This window comes from Perissodus microlepis, chromosome 13, assembly GCF_051167445.1.
Source record: "Perissodus microlepis isolate ML-2025 ecotype Zambia chromosome 13, ASM5116744v1, whole genome shotgun sequence".
NCBI classification, from domain to species: domain Eukaryota; kingdom Metazoa; phylum Chordata; class Actinopteri; order Cichliformes; family Cichlidae; genus Perissodus; species Perissodus microlepis.
This window is the reverse complement of record NC_140473.1, coordinates 768,410-785,409: the sequence shown is the minus strand read 5'-3', so window position 1 is coordinate 785,409 and position 17,000 is coordinate 768,410. Positions and strand designations below refer to the sequence as shown.

At 41.0% G+C, this 17,000-nt stretch overlaps 1 protein-coding gene across 3 annotated transcripts in view; it reads right to left on the bottom strand.

The window, feature by feature from the left end:
* piezo1 (piezo type mechanosensitive ion channel component 1 (Er blood group)) overlaps window positions 1-17,000 on the bottom strand; it is an 84,454-nt gene that overhangs the window by 48,756 nt on the left and 18,698 nt on the right. For all 3 annotated transcript variants that reach the window (XM_084948959.1, XM_084948958.1, XM_084948957.1), the window contains exons 3-15: window positions 15,923-16,088; window positions 14,695-14,836; window positions 11,143-11,389; window positions 10,225-10,438; window positions 6,740-6,911; window positions 6,260-6,358; window positions 5,344-5,410; window positions 3,974-4,083; window positions 3,812-3,891; window positions 3,134-3,314; window positions 1,716-1,821; window positions 906-1,087; window positions 594-742 (exon numbers count right to left, since the gene is read on the bottom strand). In XM_084948959.1, the coding sequence (XP_084805085.1) occupies window positions 594-742; window positions 906-1,087; window positions 1,716-1,821; window positions 3,134-3,314; window positions 3,812-3,891; window positions 3,974-4,083; window positions 5,344-5,410; window positions 6,260-6,358; window positions 6,740-6,911; window positions 10,225-10,438; window positions 11,143-11,389; window positions 14,695-14,836; window positions 15,923-16,088 (1,915 nt within the window). The remainder of the gene's footprint in view (window positions 1-593; window positions 743-905; window positions 1,088-1,715; window positions 1,822-3,133; window positions 3,315-3,811; window positions 3,892-3,973; window positions 4,084-5,343; window positions 5,411-6,259; window positions 6,359-6,739; window positions 6,912-10,224; window positions 10,439-11,142; window positions 11,390-14,694; window positions 14,837-15,922; window positions 16,089-17,000) is intronic.

Genomic DNA, 17,000 nt, shown 5'->3' with positions numbered 1-17,000 from the left:
CGCCCTCATCGGGGTCTGGACCTGACTGCAGTTCGGGCAAATGCTCACATTCGATAATGCACGGCTCCATATGGTTCTGTACACAATTCCTGGAAGTTGAAAACATCCCAGTTCTGCATGATCAGCAGACTCACCGGAAATGTCAACAACTGAGCATGTTTGGGATGTTCTGGAGCAGCATGTACAACAGCGTGTTCCAGCCCCCCCCAGCAAAACTGTGGCCTTTTATTGCGTCTAAGGCACACCTGTGCAATATTCATGCTGTTCAATCAGCACCTTGACATGCCACACCTGTGAGGTGGGATGATTAGCTCAGCGAAGGAGAAGTTCTCACTAACACAGATTTAGACAGATTTGTGGACAATGTATGGAAGTGATGGATCTTTAGTGTCTGTAGAAAATGTTTCAGATCTTTGAGTTCAGCTCATGAAAAATGGGAGCAAAAACAAAAGTGTTGTGATTATATTTTTGTTCAGTGTAAATAATATATATAATACATATTACAGAATGTTCTTATTGCTGTAAATCTGTACACAGGCAGGTAAACGGTGCAGACAGGATAGGATTAAAAAAGCTTTAGTTAAAGCACGTACTGTACTTCTGTGAAACCAGTCAAGTTCCTCCAGTATCCAGGGAAGTCTTCAAACTGGTAAGTGTAGATGGAAATCAGCACAAGCATGGTGTAGGCCACAACAAGCCACCAGAAGAGCTTTAGCAGGCGCCTCCACAGAGAATAGTAAACCTGAAAAATAGGAACAAGTTACGAGTTAAAAGAGATTTTTTAAATTATTTATTATGAAATACGAAACATTCGAGGAGGCGTTTTAACACAGTTTAACACAAAAGTGCCAGAACCCATTTATTTGGTAAGATTTTAAAACGATGTCTACGAGATGTCTGCATACCTGATAAAGGCACATGCAGAGCAGGAACAGCAGCATGTAGATGATCTTGTATGCAACAAGTTTTCCAGCAAAGGACACCATGATGAACATCCCTCCACAGACATAGATCCAGTATTTGGCATAGCAGCTCATCACCATGCCTCCCAGAACCTTCAGCACAGATTCATTACCAGCCTCCTCGTCTAATAAGGACGAGACGTTAGGAAGAAACCGAGGTTAGGTGTACAGCACAGTAACAGTAACGATGGAGAGCCACACTGCTCCCACACAGGCTGAACGGGACCTGTCCGAGGAGACGCTGCAGAGCTGCGGCTAAATGAAAAGGTAAGAGAGACATCGGTGGTGTCGTGGTATACTGTAGTATTCTGCTTGATGGAAATGCCTAACTTCCCACACACAGTGCTGGAAAATAAACATTTTGAATGATCGAGACCTCACTCAGACTGGCAGAGGAACTGGAGTGTTTGTGATGTCGGGATGTGTCCATTACTTTTAGTGGTAATCCATCGTTGACTATCAGGATCCAGTTTGAATCAATGTTTTGTTTTTAACTTTTTTATGATGTTTGTTCGGTCATATTGTACGATTCTACCTATTTAAGCTATTTGTTGTATTTTTGATGTGTTTAACTTAATAATTAAGGACTGCAATAAAGGAATTTTCCAACTCTGGGATAAATACAGTATATCTTATTTTACCAGAATTTTTAACATCTAATCACTGATATGAAAACAAATCTAAAGCATTTCATTATGTTTTGAGTTGGTGGTATTCAGCAGGTCTGTGTGAAGTTGTGTGTGTGATTCTGACCTCCTGTAGTGACTTCCTGTAGTGGTGTGGCTATTTTCCTTTTCCTGCTGAAGTTTTCCTTCACTGACTGACGTACTAACAGCCAAAAGGTTAAGGTAAATAAAAGCTGGAGAGACAGAGGGAAAAAAGAAGGATTGAAAACAGGCAGACGAACATGAAGACCGCAAGTTCAGTTTTAAGACACGCAGAATACAAAAAAGTACAAACGCAACCAGCAGCGTGATTTTACTTTGCAAATTCATGCAAAACATAATTCTTGAGCATCCAGCAAATCAACAATAAAACCAAATACACACGAAGACAAAACAGTGAAAGAGAACAAAGTAATTACACACAACGCAACCAAATAGACAAAAATGAGCCAAGCTGCACAAAAACAACGGGGTGATCCGTGTTACTTTGCCCAATGCAGGGCACTGAAAGGAAAACACTGTTGAGACTCCAAAGTGCTGTTTACTACCAGCCTCACTCATGCACGGACACACACATTCATACATCACTTTAGTCTATACCCTAAGTATTTTCTGTCACACTCACACTCTGATCAATGAGCGGGTTCAGTATTTTGCCCAAGGAGGGGCTGAATGTGCTCAACACAATCTCCAGTCGCCAACCCAGGTTAGTCCAACATGAAACGTCAGCTCTGTGGTGAGAAAGCAGCCAAAGCTACTGGCTGACACGTCTCCGGACTGTTCCCGCTCTTCTTTGGCGATTCCCTCGAGCTCCTTCAGATTTGATTAGAAACATTATCCAACTCAAAGCTAAATGTCATATTTCAGCTTATTTACCAACAGCTGGCTCTTGGCTAAGCAGCAGTACGTCTGTCTGTGTTACTTTGTTGTGTTCCCTCCAACACTGATGTTTTTGTTCATGTTTGCAGTGTTTCTGTGCATCATTGTGCTCAAAGGTTTCTGTGGTAGAATAAACAGACACAAGTGGAGCTGCAGCGTCCAAGCTGTTAATGTTACACGTGTTGTATTTGCAGCACACTTGCTGTCAAAGTGATGAAGCTGTTTTCATCCTTCATCTGTTGTTAGTCGTGTCTGTATTCTGTTTCACTGTGTTGAGTTTCGCTCCATAGAGCGAGAGTACTTTTATAATTACTAGATCAAGTCAGGTAAAGAATTAGCGGTGAAGGCCCCCATGCTGTGGTTTACACGAGATGCAGTTCTTGCACATTCAGCCTCTGACCAACATCAGTGAGTATCTGATGTAGAAATGATCTCAGAAACCAGCTCTGCTATTGTTGTTGTTGCTTGAGAGCACATGGTGCGAACTGGACAGTTTAACCTTCTAGGAGCTGTACAGACCAATAAGTCCCAGTAAAGCCAAACACATATTTATGGGTAAACATCCTGCTGAATGTTACAATCCGTCACAATTTCATAACTTCGTTATCACATATGCTCTCTTCTTACCATAGCTCCCAGTCTGAGGCAGGGGTACTGGGTTCTATTCAGTCCTAGCTGTCCGAGGCTCATGGTTCCCACTGTAGTGGGCAGCTCAGGTTGAAGCTCCATGGCCCAGACGTACTGCAGACAGCACAGAGCCAAGCCGTAGAGCAGGATGAATGGAGAGCACAATGTGGCTGCATGTCGCCTGAAAACACAGACCCCGCCCCCAACTCAATCAGACTATTAAAATACTGGGAAACAATTTTAAATGCACAATGGTTAAAAAACACTGCAATTAATAATTATTGTCGTGTGATGTATTTTTTCCCTACAATATCTGTAATCTTCTTAATTATCAGTTATTATTGGCAAAATCCACAATCAATGATTTTTTTAATATATAAAAGAGGAGCTGCTGAGGCACTCTGATTAAGACCAATCCAAGTCTCCGTCAGGGTCTGATAGATGCACAGTCAGGATTAAGTATTGAGTTCTTTAACCTCTAGAAGGTGTTACATTTGTGTAGAATTCTGTAGTTCTGTTACTGAACTAATTAAAAAATCAAAAGTAATTAGAAGTAATTAGAGGAATAATTAATAAATATTTAAGAAGTATCAATGAACATTTTTACACACAATAACCAGCTAGCAGACTCTTGACTTGTTCTGTCACAAATGTGTAACAAACGTGTGGTAACACTACCTCGCGCGCAGGATCCAAATGAGACACGCCCACAGCAGCAGCACAAAGGTTAACCAGCTGTGGTATGTGATGCTCCAAACCTGGACACAAAGTGACTGTGTGTGAAAGTCTGTGACGCTGCTGCAGGTGCTGAAACGAGTCTGAACAGAACTTCATGGTTACCATCATTGCTATGAGAGCACAGACGTAACTCTGCTGCATGACCACTCTTCCCAGCAGGAAGAACGGGCTTTCACTCTGTTTCCCACTGCAGGCCACATTTGCCTCTGCATCTAAAGAAAAGAATCATATTCATGTTCACAATGTTGCGTTAGACCTCCAACAACCATTAACCAGACTTAATCCCCAGCTCCTAAAATCTGGGTGTCAAAGTATCACTGAAACCTGAGTTCGCCAGTGCATCAGTGTGAGGCCTGCGACAGCCTCGACCGGTGGAGGTGCTAACCACGATGGTGGTGGAGCTCACAGTGATCCACCGGGAGCAGGCAGCAGCCACTCAAAAACACCTGGAGAGAAATGGGCTGTAATCCTGGTAAAGGATCGCCTGAAAGCACCAGGGTCCCTGCGAGAGCCCAAGCAGCCAGCAGGGAAGAGCCAGCCAGTCCCATTTCCCAGTAGGTCCTGGTGGCTACGGATGCTGCATCCCGTTCACCGGGAGCCGCACAAGTGCCAGGGCAGGAAAGACTGCCGGATGATGGATGCGGGGCAGGTAATATGGTGCTTATACCATGCCCCTGAACCGCTTAGGCACTGCTCTTTTTTCTATGACATTGGATTAAACCAAGGGCAAGTAGCAGAAGCTCGATGGCTCCCCTGCCTAAGTCGGAGGACGTGGGTATGTGGCGGGATGTGGTCTGTGGATCAGCTGCAGGGGAGGGGTGGGTTCAGGGGGCAGTGCCAGTGGAGGCTGGTCAGCACACCTTTGACAGTAATTGTGTGATTTTGCCTCCTCTGTTTCAGTGGACACGTAGAGGTGAAGCCGTGCTGAAAAGTCAGACACTGTTTGGCTGCACGGATCAGCGCACTCGTGTGAACATGTTGTAAATGTAAACCTGCCATGATGGCAGCTTTCTGGCTGAGTCTGGGGTCCTTCGTGTTAGACTGAGTTATGCTAGAGCTGCAGGAAGCAAGTATCTCAGTCACATGACTTATGGTCATTTATGTGTGGCTGAGGTCATAAGGGGGGTGATATTCACTGGCACCAAACCTGAGAGCCCTGATCCCAGATAACTGTTGGGTGTACTTATAAGTGACGTGTTTTTCATCTATTAAAAGTCATTTTTTGGTCTATCTGTACGCCCTCAAAGACAATAAACTGTTGTTTTTCAATTAAGCTGAAAAAGTCAGTGATGTCCACAGAATATCGTTCACTTTTGTGCGCTACATCATAAATGATTCACTTCAGGCTGTCAGATTGATGTCCTCCAGTCAGTCCTATAACGGCTGTCCACTGTTTGATTCTTTTCTGACACACTTTCATACTGGGTGAGTTATACTGGTTAGTCATTTCTGTGAAAAATAGCAGCTGGTACCGAGATAGGGCTGACTGTCTTCAGTCACAGTCCCTCCGCTTTCTGTTGGTACAGACAAGAGTACGACCTGAAACACAGAACACACACATGCACACACACGCACACACACACACACACACACACACACACACACACACACACAGATGTTTATTTGTACTTATGTGGAGGGTATATGACAGTTTTAAATATTAAATAGTTCCAGCCCTATCTGGATGTCAGCACAAAGAACAGCACGGTCGATACTGGTATGAGTAAGAAGAAACACCCAGTGCATCATGGGAAGCCCCCAGCAGCCTTAACATATTGCAGTGTAACTAAGGGAGGATTCAGGGTCACCAGTCTAACAGTAATAAATGCATGAACTGGGGTTTTAAGCATCACTCTGAGATAAGGTGTTTCTAATTTTAGAGATGTTGTACAAAAATCGAAGAAACTAGTCCCAGATTTAACAAGGACATGTCCTGGTCAAAAATGCCTCCACAGTGCTAGCGGAGGCCAAAGTAATGGCATCCAGAGTAACAATCTGGTTAGACACTGTATTTCTACGATTTTTTAGAGCCAAGTACAATAACCTCAGTTTGTCATCTGCACAGAAGTAAAAATGTATGCTATACCTACTAATGATACTGCCTAGGAGAAGCATGCATAATGTAAACTGAACTGGTCCTAGCACTGAACCCTGTGGAACTCCATTACAATATATTTTACACCTTACAATGTAAAGCATCCTGAGGCGACTGCTGTTGTAATTTGGGGCTATACAACTGAAACTGAATTGGATATATAGTGAAGATAGACAAGCATTTCTTTAGTACGATATAAAAAAACAGAAGAGAAGAAGAATCTCTATTTAAATATCAGCCGTAGGCAATAAATCCAAATAGAGCCTTTTGCACAGCCAATAGAAATGATCTACCTGTGTGTCGTCTTCATAGTCGTCTTTTTGTTCATTCCAAGGCTGTAATTCCACCAGCTCTTCTTTTCTCTCTCGTCTTTTCTCCTGTTGCTGCTTTTCCTGCAGAAAAAGAACAAGCCCTCAGAAGATTTCAGAAAATACAGTTTTTCAAAAGTCACGTGGCAGGTACAAAAGTGCATCAGCTGCAGAGTCTGTGTGCCATGTTAAACCCACCTGGGCCTCTTTGCTGTCCTAACGAGCAACGTAAAAAATCTTTTCAATAAAAGAGTTATTTTTATTATGTTTGTTTGTTTTTATATTTTGAATATCAATATGTTTGGGTTTTTGTATAAACACTGTTTCAATATGTGAGATTTGATACGATAACAAAGCTTTTCATTATGTTTAAATACTTTATCAAAGAAAAGCCAGTGGGGCACATTCAGTCCTAAGAGAATATAATGATATGTTATAATATAAAAAGAGTGAGTGAGGAGATACCGCGTTAGCGCCTCCATGACGTCCTGTTCTGAGAACAGTCACTATGGTAGTATAGAGCAAAAAGAGGATTCCTGGGTTGACATAAACTGGCCAGTCATGACTGCTGTTCAGATTGAGGTCATAGGGCAGGGTGCAGTTTCCTGGTATGATGATGTCCTTCAGACCAAAGAGCCTAGGCAGAAAAAAAGAGAAAGAAATTGAGGAATAGACCTGTGTTAATTGATTTACTAATACTGTTGTGACCAAGTGTCAGCATCTAGAACATTATGATCAGGTGTGATCAGTGAAAATCTGGCACCATAGACATAGCAAAGCAAAGATGTAGAGTCGTAGCCACAATGCTAAAGTACGATTAGCATCAGTCAATTCAGTAAAGTTTGCAAGTGAAGTATTTCAGATGTTCTTTTGTTTTAACTTTGATGATTACAGCTTATAGCTCACTAAAATCATACATGCAGCTTCTCACGGCTGCTGGTTTAGCGTGAGCGGCCACCACATACTACATGGTTAGAACACAGTGGCCCAAGTTCAAGTCCGACCCTTGACCTCTCCTCTTGACAACAACAATAGATTCCCTGCAGGGTTCTCGGTGGGTTTTCTTGACTGTCGTCTCAGGAGTCTCACTTCCAGTCAGCCTTCCATTGATATGCTTTGTTCCAGCAATGTGCGTCTGTGGCTGTGTGAGTCATAATCTCAACAATCCAATGAGCAGTCTTTCCTATGATTGTGTTTGTGTGCACTGAACAAGCACGAACTCAAAATGTGTACTGAACAATGAATAACCTTTTTGAATTAAATGACAAAAGAAGAAAGCTTTTTCAAATTTTTGGTGGGATACACTAGTACACGTTTTTGGGGGGTTGTTTGTTTGTTTTGGGGTTTTAAGTTGGAAACATGTCTTTCATCACTAATAAAAATAAGTACAAGTACGTTGGGTCACAGATTTGCATGATCTGTGTTACATGCAGTAAACAAATTGAAGGAACAGAATCGTATTATTTCTGTCACCATCCACGTTACAGACACACTTCAGTCATATGCAACAGCTGTGTATGGAAGCCCGTTTCCGCCACTAAAAAAAAAGGATCCATAACTCAAAATTTCGAGTTATTTTCTCGAAATTTCGATTTATTAACTCAAAATTTTGAGAAAAGCAACTCGAAATTTCGAGTTAGCGCTGCCAATCAGTAATCTACGTGAATGACGTCATTTCCTCGTTACCCGGAAGCTGAAGCCCTCAGCTACAAATGCTACAGCTAAGCTACCGGTATCACATCCAGTCGTGAATGCACAGATTGCTGAGTGTTTTCAGCCTGGCTTCACAAATGATGAAATCCCTGTGTTATTAGCTGAATCACATGGTGTTACTATCAGCAAACGTACTCGCGAAAGCGCCAATTTGTTGGGATCCGTTTTTGAGTGCGCGTTCCTCTGCGCCATGTGCTTCCGGGTAACAAGAAAGCGACCTCGTTCACGTATATTTTTGATTGGCAGAGCTAACTCAAAATTTTGAGAAAAGTAACTCGAAATTTCGAGTTACTTTTCTCGAAATTTCGAGTTAATAAGTCGAAATTTCGAGAAAATAACTCAAAATTTCGAGTTATGGATACTAGCTGTTTTGTTTTTATTTAGTGGCGGAAACGGGCTTCCATAGCTGTGCCTTCATCACAATTCTAATAGTCTTTTTTACACAGCTCAGAGTTGAACTCATCTTTAGGCTCATGTTGATGTGACCAAACATGTTCCAACGTGATCAAATAAAGTGTGAAGCTGAAGATCAGCTGACACCTGGGACATGGCACAGTAATATCTAAAAAGTTAAGAGTTCTTTTAAAGTACTAATAATAATAATCATACATCTACATTATCTACATTAACAGACTCATCAGCCTACCTTAGACAATGAAAAGTATAGGAATGAAAAGCACAACAGAGATTTCAATTTACTATCATATTTACTTGTTTTGCAAAGAATCCCTGTTGAACATTTGACTATTTTCCCGTCAGCTTCACTAAAGAGACGCAGACTCAGTTTTATGACAGTGGAGTATGTTTGCTGGGTAAACGTCGACTAGGCTGACTGATGAACAGCTGGCTAAGTGATACCGATACAGAAACCTGCCAAGAGGGCCGTGACATCATGAGGAAGAAACTGAGAAGAAGAGAGATCGTAAATCCCAGTGGAGGCTCATTCCACTCATACCTCTCATGCCAGCACAGTCACACTGCGTTCATTTCGTTTCTCGTCAGTAAACTTGAACAGTTGACCCGACTTTTGGTGCAAAGAGAAATTTCATAGCCACAGATGAATATATGTGTACTGATACAATTAAGGAGGGTTTACAGGCATGAAGGCACAGCAAATTACATTTTTATTGTTGTAGGCTGTATGTGTTTAAATACTGGCCTCTCACAGTCACTTCACCACAAAGATGGGATCTTTATTACTCAAATGTTAAAACCAACGGCAAAACTTTGTCTTGTTGCCTCTGTAAATCTGTGAATCTGTAAATCGTGAGCCAAGTGTGGACTTTCAGCTCTAATTTAAGGGATTTAACACAAATTCTGGATTATCTGTTGAGGAATTAAAGCTACTTTAAACAGAGGCTCAAAAATATCAGAGGCTCAAAAATAACTGGAAAAAAGGCCGACAGGGAATTTCTTTTTAAATATGAGGCTCAAAGTGATTCGACCGCACCAGAGAGAGACCAGTGTTGAGCTGAAACCCAAATAAACTGTTAAACAATGAATTCAAATATTTTTATTTGTTTAGATTAGAAAGTCTGCACTTCAGTTATATCTTGACAGTAAAATCCACTGTTACAAATCTGTTTGTGCAATAAATTATTGACCCAACTGTATCAAGACGTATACACGGTCTTTAATAATCAGGCCCCATCTTATCTTAATCACCTTATAGTAGCATATCACCCTATCAGAGCACTGCGGGCTTTTAAAGGCTCCTCTTTTGTGGAACCAGTTTCCAGTTTGGATTTGAGGGACACACACCCTCTCTACTTTTAAGATTAGGCTTCAAACTTTGCCTTTAACAAAGCATTGTTGGGCTGTTGCAATGTTGCTTTAGGCTCAGGCTACTGGGTGCTTCCCATGATGCACTGAGCATTTCTTCTCCAGTCACTTGTTCTCACTCACGATGTGCCACTACAGCACGTCGTCTCTCTGTATCTCATAGTGTGGGGTTCTTTACTCCCTTGTCCCTCTTTTCTTTCCCCTCTCCCCACAGATGGCTGCCCTGCCAAAAACTGGCACTGCCAGAGGTTTCGTCATGTCAACTGGAGTTTCTTTTCCCCCAAGTTACATGTCCTGCAACACTGATGAAATAGCACTTTTGCCTGCGGTCATGTGGCATCTATTTCTGTTGAAATCTGCTGAATAACCATGCACGGTATGAAATGATGCAACCAAAGGGTCGCTGTCCCCTGTAATTCTGCATATGTATATAATCTGTTATTATGAAGACTTACCTGGCCCACAGGCTTTGTGGGGGGAACAGGGCCTGGGCCAGCAGACTCTGGTATAAATACAGACACACCATATGGCCAGCAGTGAAGAAGCCCACCATCACACACAGCGCATTGAAACCCAGGTGGCTGATGGGAAGATGACATGCCCACCAAGTGCAAATACCAATGAAAAGCAGGAAGTAAATGGCTGAGAAGGCAGATGGCAGTGTGATCCCTACAAAGAAAAGGTCAGAGGTTTATATGCAATGTACACAAAGGTCCAGAAAACGAAGCACAAACAAAGTGGGCCTGATAAAAGTTTTATGCTCCTTTGTGTCTTAAAGGAATAATACAATATTTCTTAAAGAGGAACTTTTACGCAAATCCAGATAAATCTTTGTCATGAGTCAGATGGTGATTTGGTCATTTATGATGGAGGTTTTCCCTGTTTGACTGTGTTGATGAACGAGAATTTCATGAGATGACATGGATTTCCTTTAGAATTTTGATTTTTTTACGCTACAATGAAGCAAAATCAACTTGCAGCTTTTGTCTGGGCAAACAGACAAAATGCCGTCATGTAAAAAACATCAGTCGTATTTCGGCTGCGTTTTTGCTTCCAGTTCTTTCTTGAGCATTTAGATATTTATTCTTATTTTCCCTGTTTTTCCAAATCTCCTGTCAATCTTTTTTCTTGCTATTTGAGACAGGCAAAAAAAATAAAAATACTTGCGGCAGCCAGTGGCCCCCCTCAGCCTCCTGGTACCTGCACCTATGGTATCAATTTGAAATCTATGTCCCTTCATTCTCGAGTTATCGTGTCCACAAACTTGGGTGTCCGCGTGGCCCGCTCGCACAGCAGGGTGACGACAACACCCCATCGGCCTTTTACAGATGAGGGGTAATAAAAAGTAACAAAAAACAAAACTAAGATCTCACCAGCAAGACCCAGCAGGCTAATCGCCAAGATCCTCCCCAGGTCCCGCAGAACTTTCTGGGCTGTAGCCTTCAGCTGCTCAGCCAACTGCTTGGCTCTGGTTACTGTGGAAACCTCATCAGCATCACCAGCTAATGACCTCTTTTCTTCATCTTCCTCTCCTGTTGCCTCTTCTTCATTATCATCATCACAGTCACTGTTATCATCATCCCCAACGTCTTCTGTGTCGTCTGTTGAATTATGTTCTAGCTAAGATGTGTAGGAATGAAAAGAAAGACATGCTTTATAAATTACATCATCCAGAGGATTCCTTCGGTTACAGGAGTAGTGCTGGAGCTACTATCCTACACTTTATTTCTGCGGACACATTCTCAGCTCACTGTGTGATTATCTACTGATGTAAAAATCTGATGAAATAAATGTAGAAATGTGAATATACAGTACTGTGCAAAAAGTCTTGAGCCAATCCTTATTTCATTATATTTTGTAATGCTTTCTGGGTGTATTTCAGAGGTTTTCTTTAGACATCGGCTGCTTACAAAAGAACGCATCTTTTATATTTTGACCTGGTGCGTTGTAACAATATGTGGCAAGTGGACAAACATAAGGCAAAAGTAAAGGTGTGAGGCCTAAAAAATAAAAACTACAGTAGATGAACAGTATCTGAAACTCATGTACTGTTCACTGAAGTCTCAGAGAAATGGTCTCGGTAAAAAGGAAGGAATTCTTAACCTCTTAAATGTGGACATCACATTTTGTTAGACCACAATAGAAAATGTTACACATATAGGTGTGAACATGTTCCCATGTTTGAAGTAGCAGCTTTGGAGTGAAAGTTTTCATGTTTTATGCGATGTTCAGAAATCTTTTACTTTTTTTTACTTTGTTACAGACTTTGTTACGTCTTCCTGCAACTGTTAGCAGCACCTCAAATTAGCTATATTGCTCAAAGGGGCACAATTGTTGTTTCTCATTTTGTTTTTGTACTCAGGAAAAATGCTGCTGTGTTCAGACAACAAATAAAGAGTTTTGCACAACATCACCAGAAACGACATCAGGTAAAAAGATAATTCTTTGTTTTTTCATTCATCGGGTCCAAATCAGCCCAAATCGCAAAGAGAAATTAAAAATGCATGCCGTGAAAGAGTTCGGGTCTTAGGAGTTTAAGGAAGGAAACGAAAACAATAGGCAGAGTTACGCCAAATTACAGAAGAACCAGGTGAAAATCAGTGGCAGCAAGTCTGATGGATTGATGAATACAAATTTAAAAAGTTTGGTTCAAATTGTTATGAGTATGGTTGGTCAGGAGAGATCCAACAGTGAGTCTACAGCCATCTGTAAAACATGGTGGAGGCGCCGTCATGGTTTGAGGCTCAATTTCAAGTACCATCATATTTTGATCCAACTTGCAATGCCATGTGGAAAGCATCTGACATGATGCTTCAGCTTATTTTTCAACATGACATTGGGCCCAAACACAGCACCAATGCAGTCAAAGCATTCCTGAAAAAACACACACTTAGGTATGGACTGTCCTCCCAGAGCTCCCTTATTGACATTCAGAAGCAGGTGATTTCTCCCACACCACCACACTAAACCATCCACTCCTCCCCCTGTTCTTAATTAATACATGTAACCACTGCAGAATTATTAGAGTATTTCTGTAGATGGCATGACTTGTAGTGAAGATCTGAGGCATCGAGATGATCGGGACTGGAGACAGCACTGTGAGACGCTCCTGCACTGCACCCAAACAAGTGTGTAGCAGAGGAGGCAGCAGAGAGCTGAACCTAAACCTGCTGAATGAATGGCTCTTCACCCCCTCCAGGCTGCCCACTGCAGTGATGGCTGTCCATCTGTCACCTTAAACCCAGTGATTTTCTTCACTCCACTCCACCCATCCGTCCCGTTGTTCTGCTCGAGTTTGCCCTCGAGCTTCCTTCAGTAGGAATTCTTGCATTTCTGTGAATTCACCCGCAGCCCGTTCTGCACTTTCCAGTTCTTCCCTGCCCCCAGACCTGAAAGCTACGGAAGAGGATTAGGGCCACTTTTTTTTCTTCTTTTCCAGAATTCTGAGAAAAATGTCAGAATTCTGACTTTAATCTGAGAATTCTGACTTTTTCCAGAGACCCTAATCCTCCTCTGTAGAAGCCAGCCTTCTTTTAATTAGGCTTTTTTTTTCAGATCACCAGTGATTTAAGGCTTATTGTTCTCAAAGAAGAAAGTAGTCCTTGCTAGTAAGATTATGTATTTACAAAATATGTTACACTTCTCAATAAAATGAAAGGAACATGTATTCAAAGCACAGCATCAAGTCAGTTAAACCTCTGGGACACTGAGTTGTTAGTGAGCAGCTTTGTGCACAAAAGAGGCAACAATGAGATCATTTGTAAGATTTTACTTGAAAACTCAAAAACTGTGGCGTTATTTTTGTGCCTCTATTCTGAGCGCAGTAAATCATTTGCAAGAACAAATGCTGTATTTTGAGAAGAAAATTATTTTGAGCGAAGAAAAGTTTAATTTGTGCAAACAAAATTCATTTCTGTGTGCAAGAAATGAATTTCAGTGTTTGCTATCCCATATGGAAAAGATATATATAAATCTTATAAAGTTTGTATCTGTCTTGTGTGAAACTTGTATGAAAAGCATATAAGAGTGAAAACAGATATAAGATCCCTTGAAAAATTATATAATGAAACTTGTATGTTTTGGATACTTACTAAAACAATATATGAAAGTAATGAGAAAGTGGCCACTTTCATGAGTAAATCATATAAGTTTTTACTATTTCTTTTCCATATGGGATTATCCATCCACACACACAATAACAGCCCCTGTCGCTCAGATCTCTGCTCTGTGTGCGCACAGACATCTGCTCTCAGTGTGCAAAAATTCTGACTGGCTGGAAAATAATTATAGTTATAGAAAAAAATAAAGTTTAAGTAGACTTCAGAAATAGAATAAATGATAAGAAAACTGCCTGTGCTGTAGAATCAAGGTGGTCATACCAAATATAGTAAGAATTGCACACCCCTCGTTTTTGCCTTATCTACTGTATTTGTGTGTATGTTTGACAATGTTTTGATAAATTGCTGTACCCATTACCCATTTTTCTAGCAACATAAAAAGAATTGAAAGCTGTCTCAAGACTTTTGAGTAGTACTGTACTCGAGGAATTGGTTTCACTGAGTAATATCCATGTACTTGATCTGGTGAGGCACAGATTATCACACTCAGTTGTGTGTGAGTATCAACAATGTGTAAGAGGACTTCATTTTTCACACAGTCTACTTCAGTTTTTGATTAAAAAATGACGGGTTATTGTTCCTCTGAGGTTGTACTTCAATCATTTTAGAACCTGCTATGATGCTAAAAGACAAAAAACAACAACACAGTTTTGTTTTGACCTTCTCCTTGCTGCATGCACTAGTGATTGTCCATCTATCATATATAGTTTTTATGTGTAATATTGTGACTTCTTTGATTTCAGCACAACCACACTGCTGGTTTCCTGTCATAAAGATACACATTTAAACATATGCAAAGAGACTCACCGATGTAATGTTGGCAGCAGCCACCATTTCTCTGTTCCTGACCAATCTGCTGCAGAGGATGACTGTTACCAATGCAACTATACACACACCAAGGTCTGGGCACAGAAGACGTGCCACTTTCCAAGGGTCTTCCAAGGGAAGCCTATGACACACGTACACATGTAAGGCTGTTACAATTATAGGATAAATAAAGTATATCTCATTTTATCTCAACTCATCTAAAACATTTCAGAGATATCATAGACATACACAAAATATATCCACATTGCATGGTGGATGCATGGATATCATTACAATCCAGAGTTCTGTTAGGAACACTGGATTTATTCAAATGTTATTTGACACATTACTGCAAATCAAGCAAAAAGTTAGATACATGACTAATAGAAGACCAAATAAATACAGAATGCTAAAAGATGAATGTATACAGGCAATAGTGAATTTAAGGTTGCACTCGTGCAAATCGATTTAAGGTCGCCTCCTGCCAAGTTCATACTAATCGAATCAGTTTAATCTGCAGCTTTACAAAAACAGCATACAGCCCATGTGACATAGATGCACACTGACAGGAAGAAGGTGTCCTGCAACAGATGCTCTGGTCCCTAATCGTTATCATAGCGTGAGTTTGGGAAAACGCAAAAAGTTCGTAGAAGTTTTGCAACTTCTCCAAGATGTTAGTTACCAAGGACCTTGAAGACCTGTGTGCAATTCTAACAATGGGAATAACTGATGGTTTAAATGCAAAAGGCGCTTTCATTAAAGTAAATTGAATTAAATGTGATTTCATGTACAGCGCTATGTTCAAATGAAAAAGTATTAATGGCAGTGTTTTAAAATAAGCATCTTCATTTCAGTATCTATTCAGTTCAATTTATTTTTAATTCTCTTATTTATATAGTGTAAAACTTACAACAACTTTCATCTAAAGGTGCTAAAATAATACAGAGAAAGGCCAAACAATCATGTGACCCCCCTGTGAGCAAGTGCATTGCAGGTGCAAAGGAAAAAATAACTTTTAACACAAAGAAACATGTGGGAGAACCAGGCTCAGGGAGGAGGCAGCCATCTGCCACCACTGGCTGAGGGTGAGGAGAAAAGGAGAGAGCGGTGGGAGGCTTTGCGTTTACTTGTAGGCTACATTTACCTATTATTTCCCACAATCAGCCCATCAGTGACGCTGGCAGGGATACATGGTGCAACTCATAGAATTAGATACATAGTTACCTACCTTGACAGTCCTATATGTCTGGTTATGGTATTCCACTGTGAACAGTTATCACCTATTGCAGTGTTGAGAGGAGGATATGTGTATAGTACTGTCTGGAAGCAGATATGAGCCAGTACAAATAGCAGACTGGTGCCGAATATTGCTCTGATAAAGCGTCCTGTGTGACCTAAAAGACAAAGACAGGAGAGATACAGAAACTGTTAAATGCAGCATAAATAAAACCAAGATAATAAATCTTTATTTTACAGACATGGAATAAGTATCCTTATGCAAACACTGAATCCTGAACTGCCCCCAGTGTGACTGAGTGTGTGACTGAGTGTGTGACTGAGTGTGTGACTGAGTGTGTGACTCAGTGTGTGACTGAGTGTGTGTGAATGTTAGACAAAGTGCTTTCGCTGCATCCACACTGGAAGCAATTTGCGCGTCAGCCATCGTTCTGAAGCTGATAGCTGGTCATTTGTGGACATTCGGGCTCTAGATGACGAGCTGACCCTCTAATGCATTTACTACCAAGTCAATCATTAGTGTACTTCACTCTCACTGGTAGTCACTTCAGCCTAAAAGTTGAGAAAAGTTTATCATGGTTCCTGCTCATGCCCACACTTCCCAGTGTCAGTGATTATTTCGCCCTTTATTCACTTGAAGACATCATCGACTTTCTGTAGTCTCTGACTGCCACATGACTGCAAATGACTCCCAGTGTGCACACAGCTTTAGACATCGGATTCATTACTGATTCATTACTCAACCTTCAGAATTCAAAGACATCCCAAAATCAAAATGACAAATGATGTGGCAGGCGTGTCCATTTTGCTGAAGTTTCATTATAAGAAATGGCACTCAGTAGTTTGTGTGGTCTCCGCGTGCTAAATGTTTGATACCATTTCTATTTGACAATATATACGAATATCATCGTCATACATTTTAACACCATCTCCACAACACACAGGCGGTAAATCATGGATATACAGGGAAAAGAGAAGAGGGCCTAGAATGATTCTTAAGGAAGACCTGAATGTAAACAAAGTACTCGACTGCTGATTATATATAAACAGAATTCATTCCATCGGAGAAC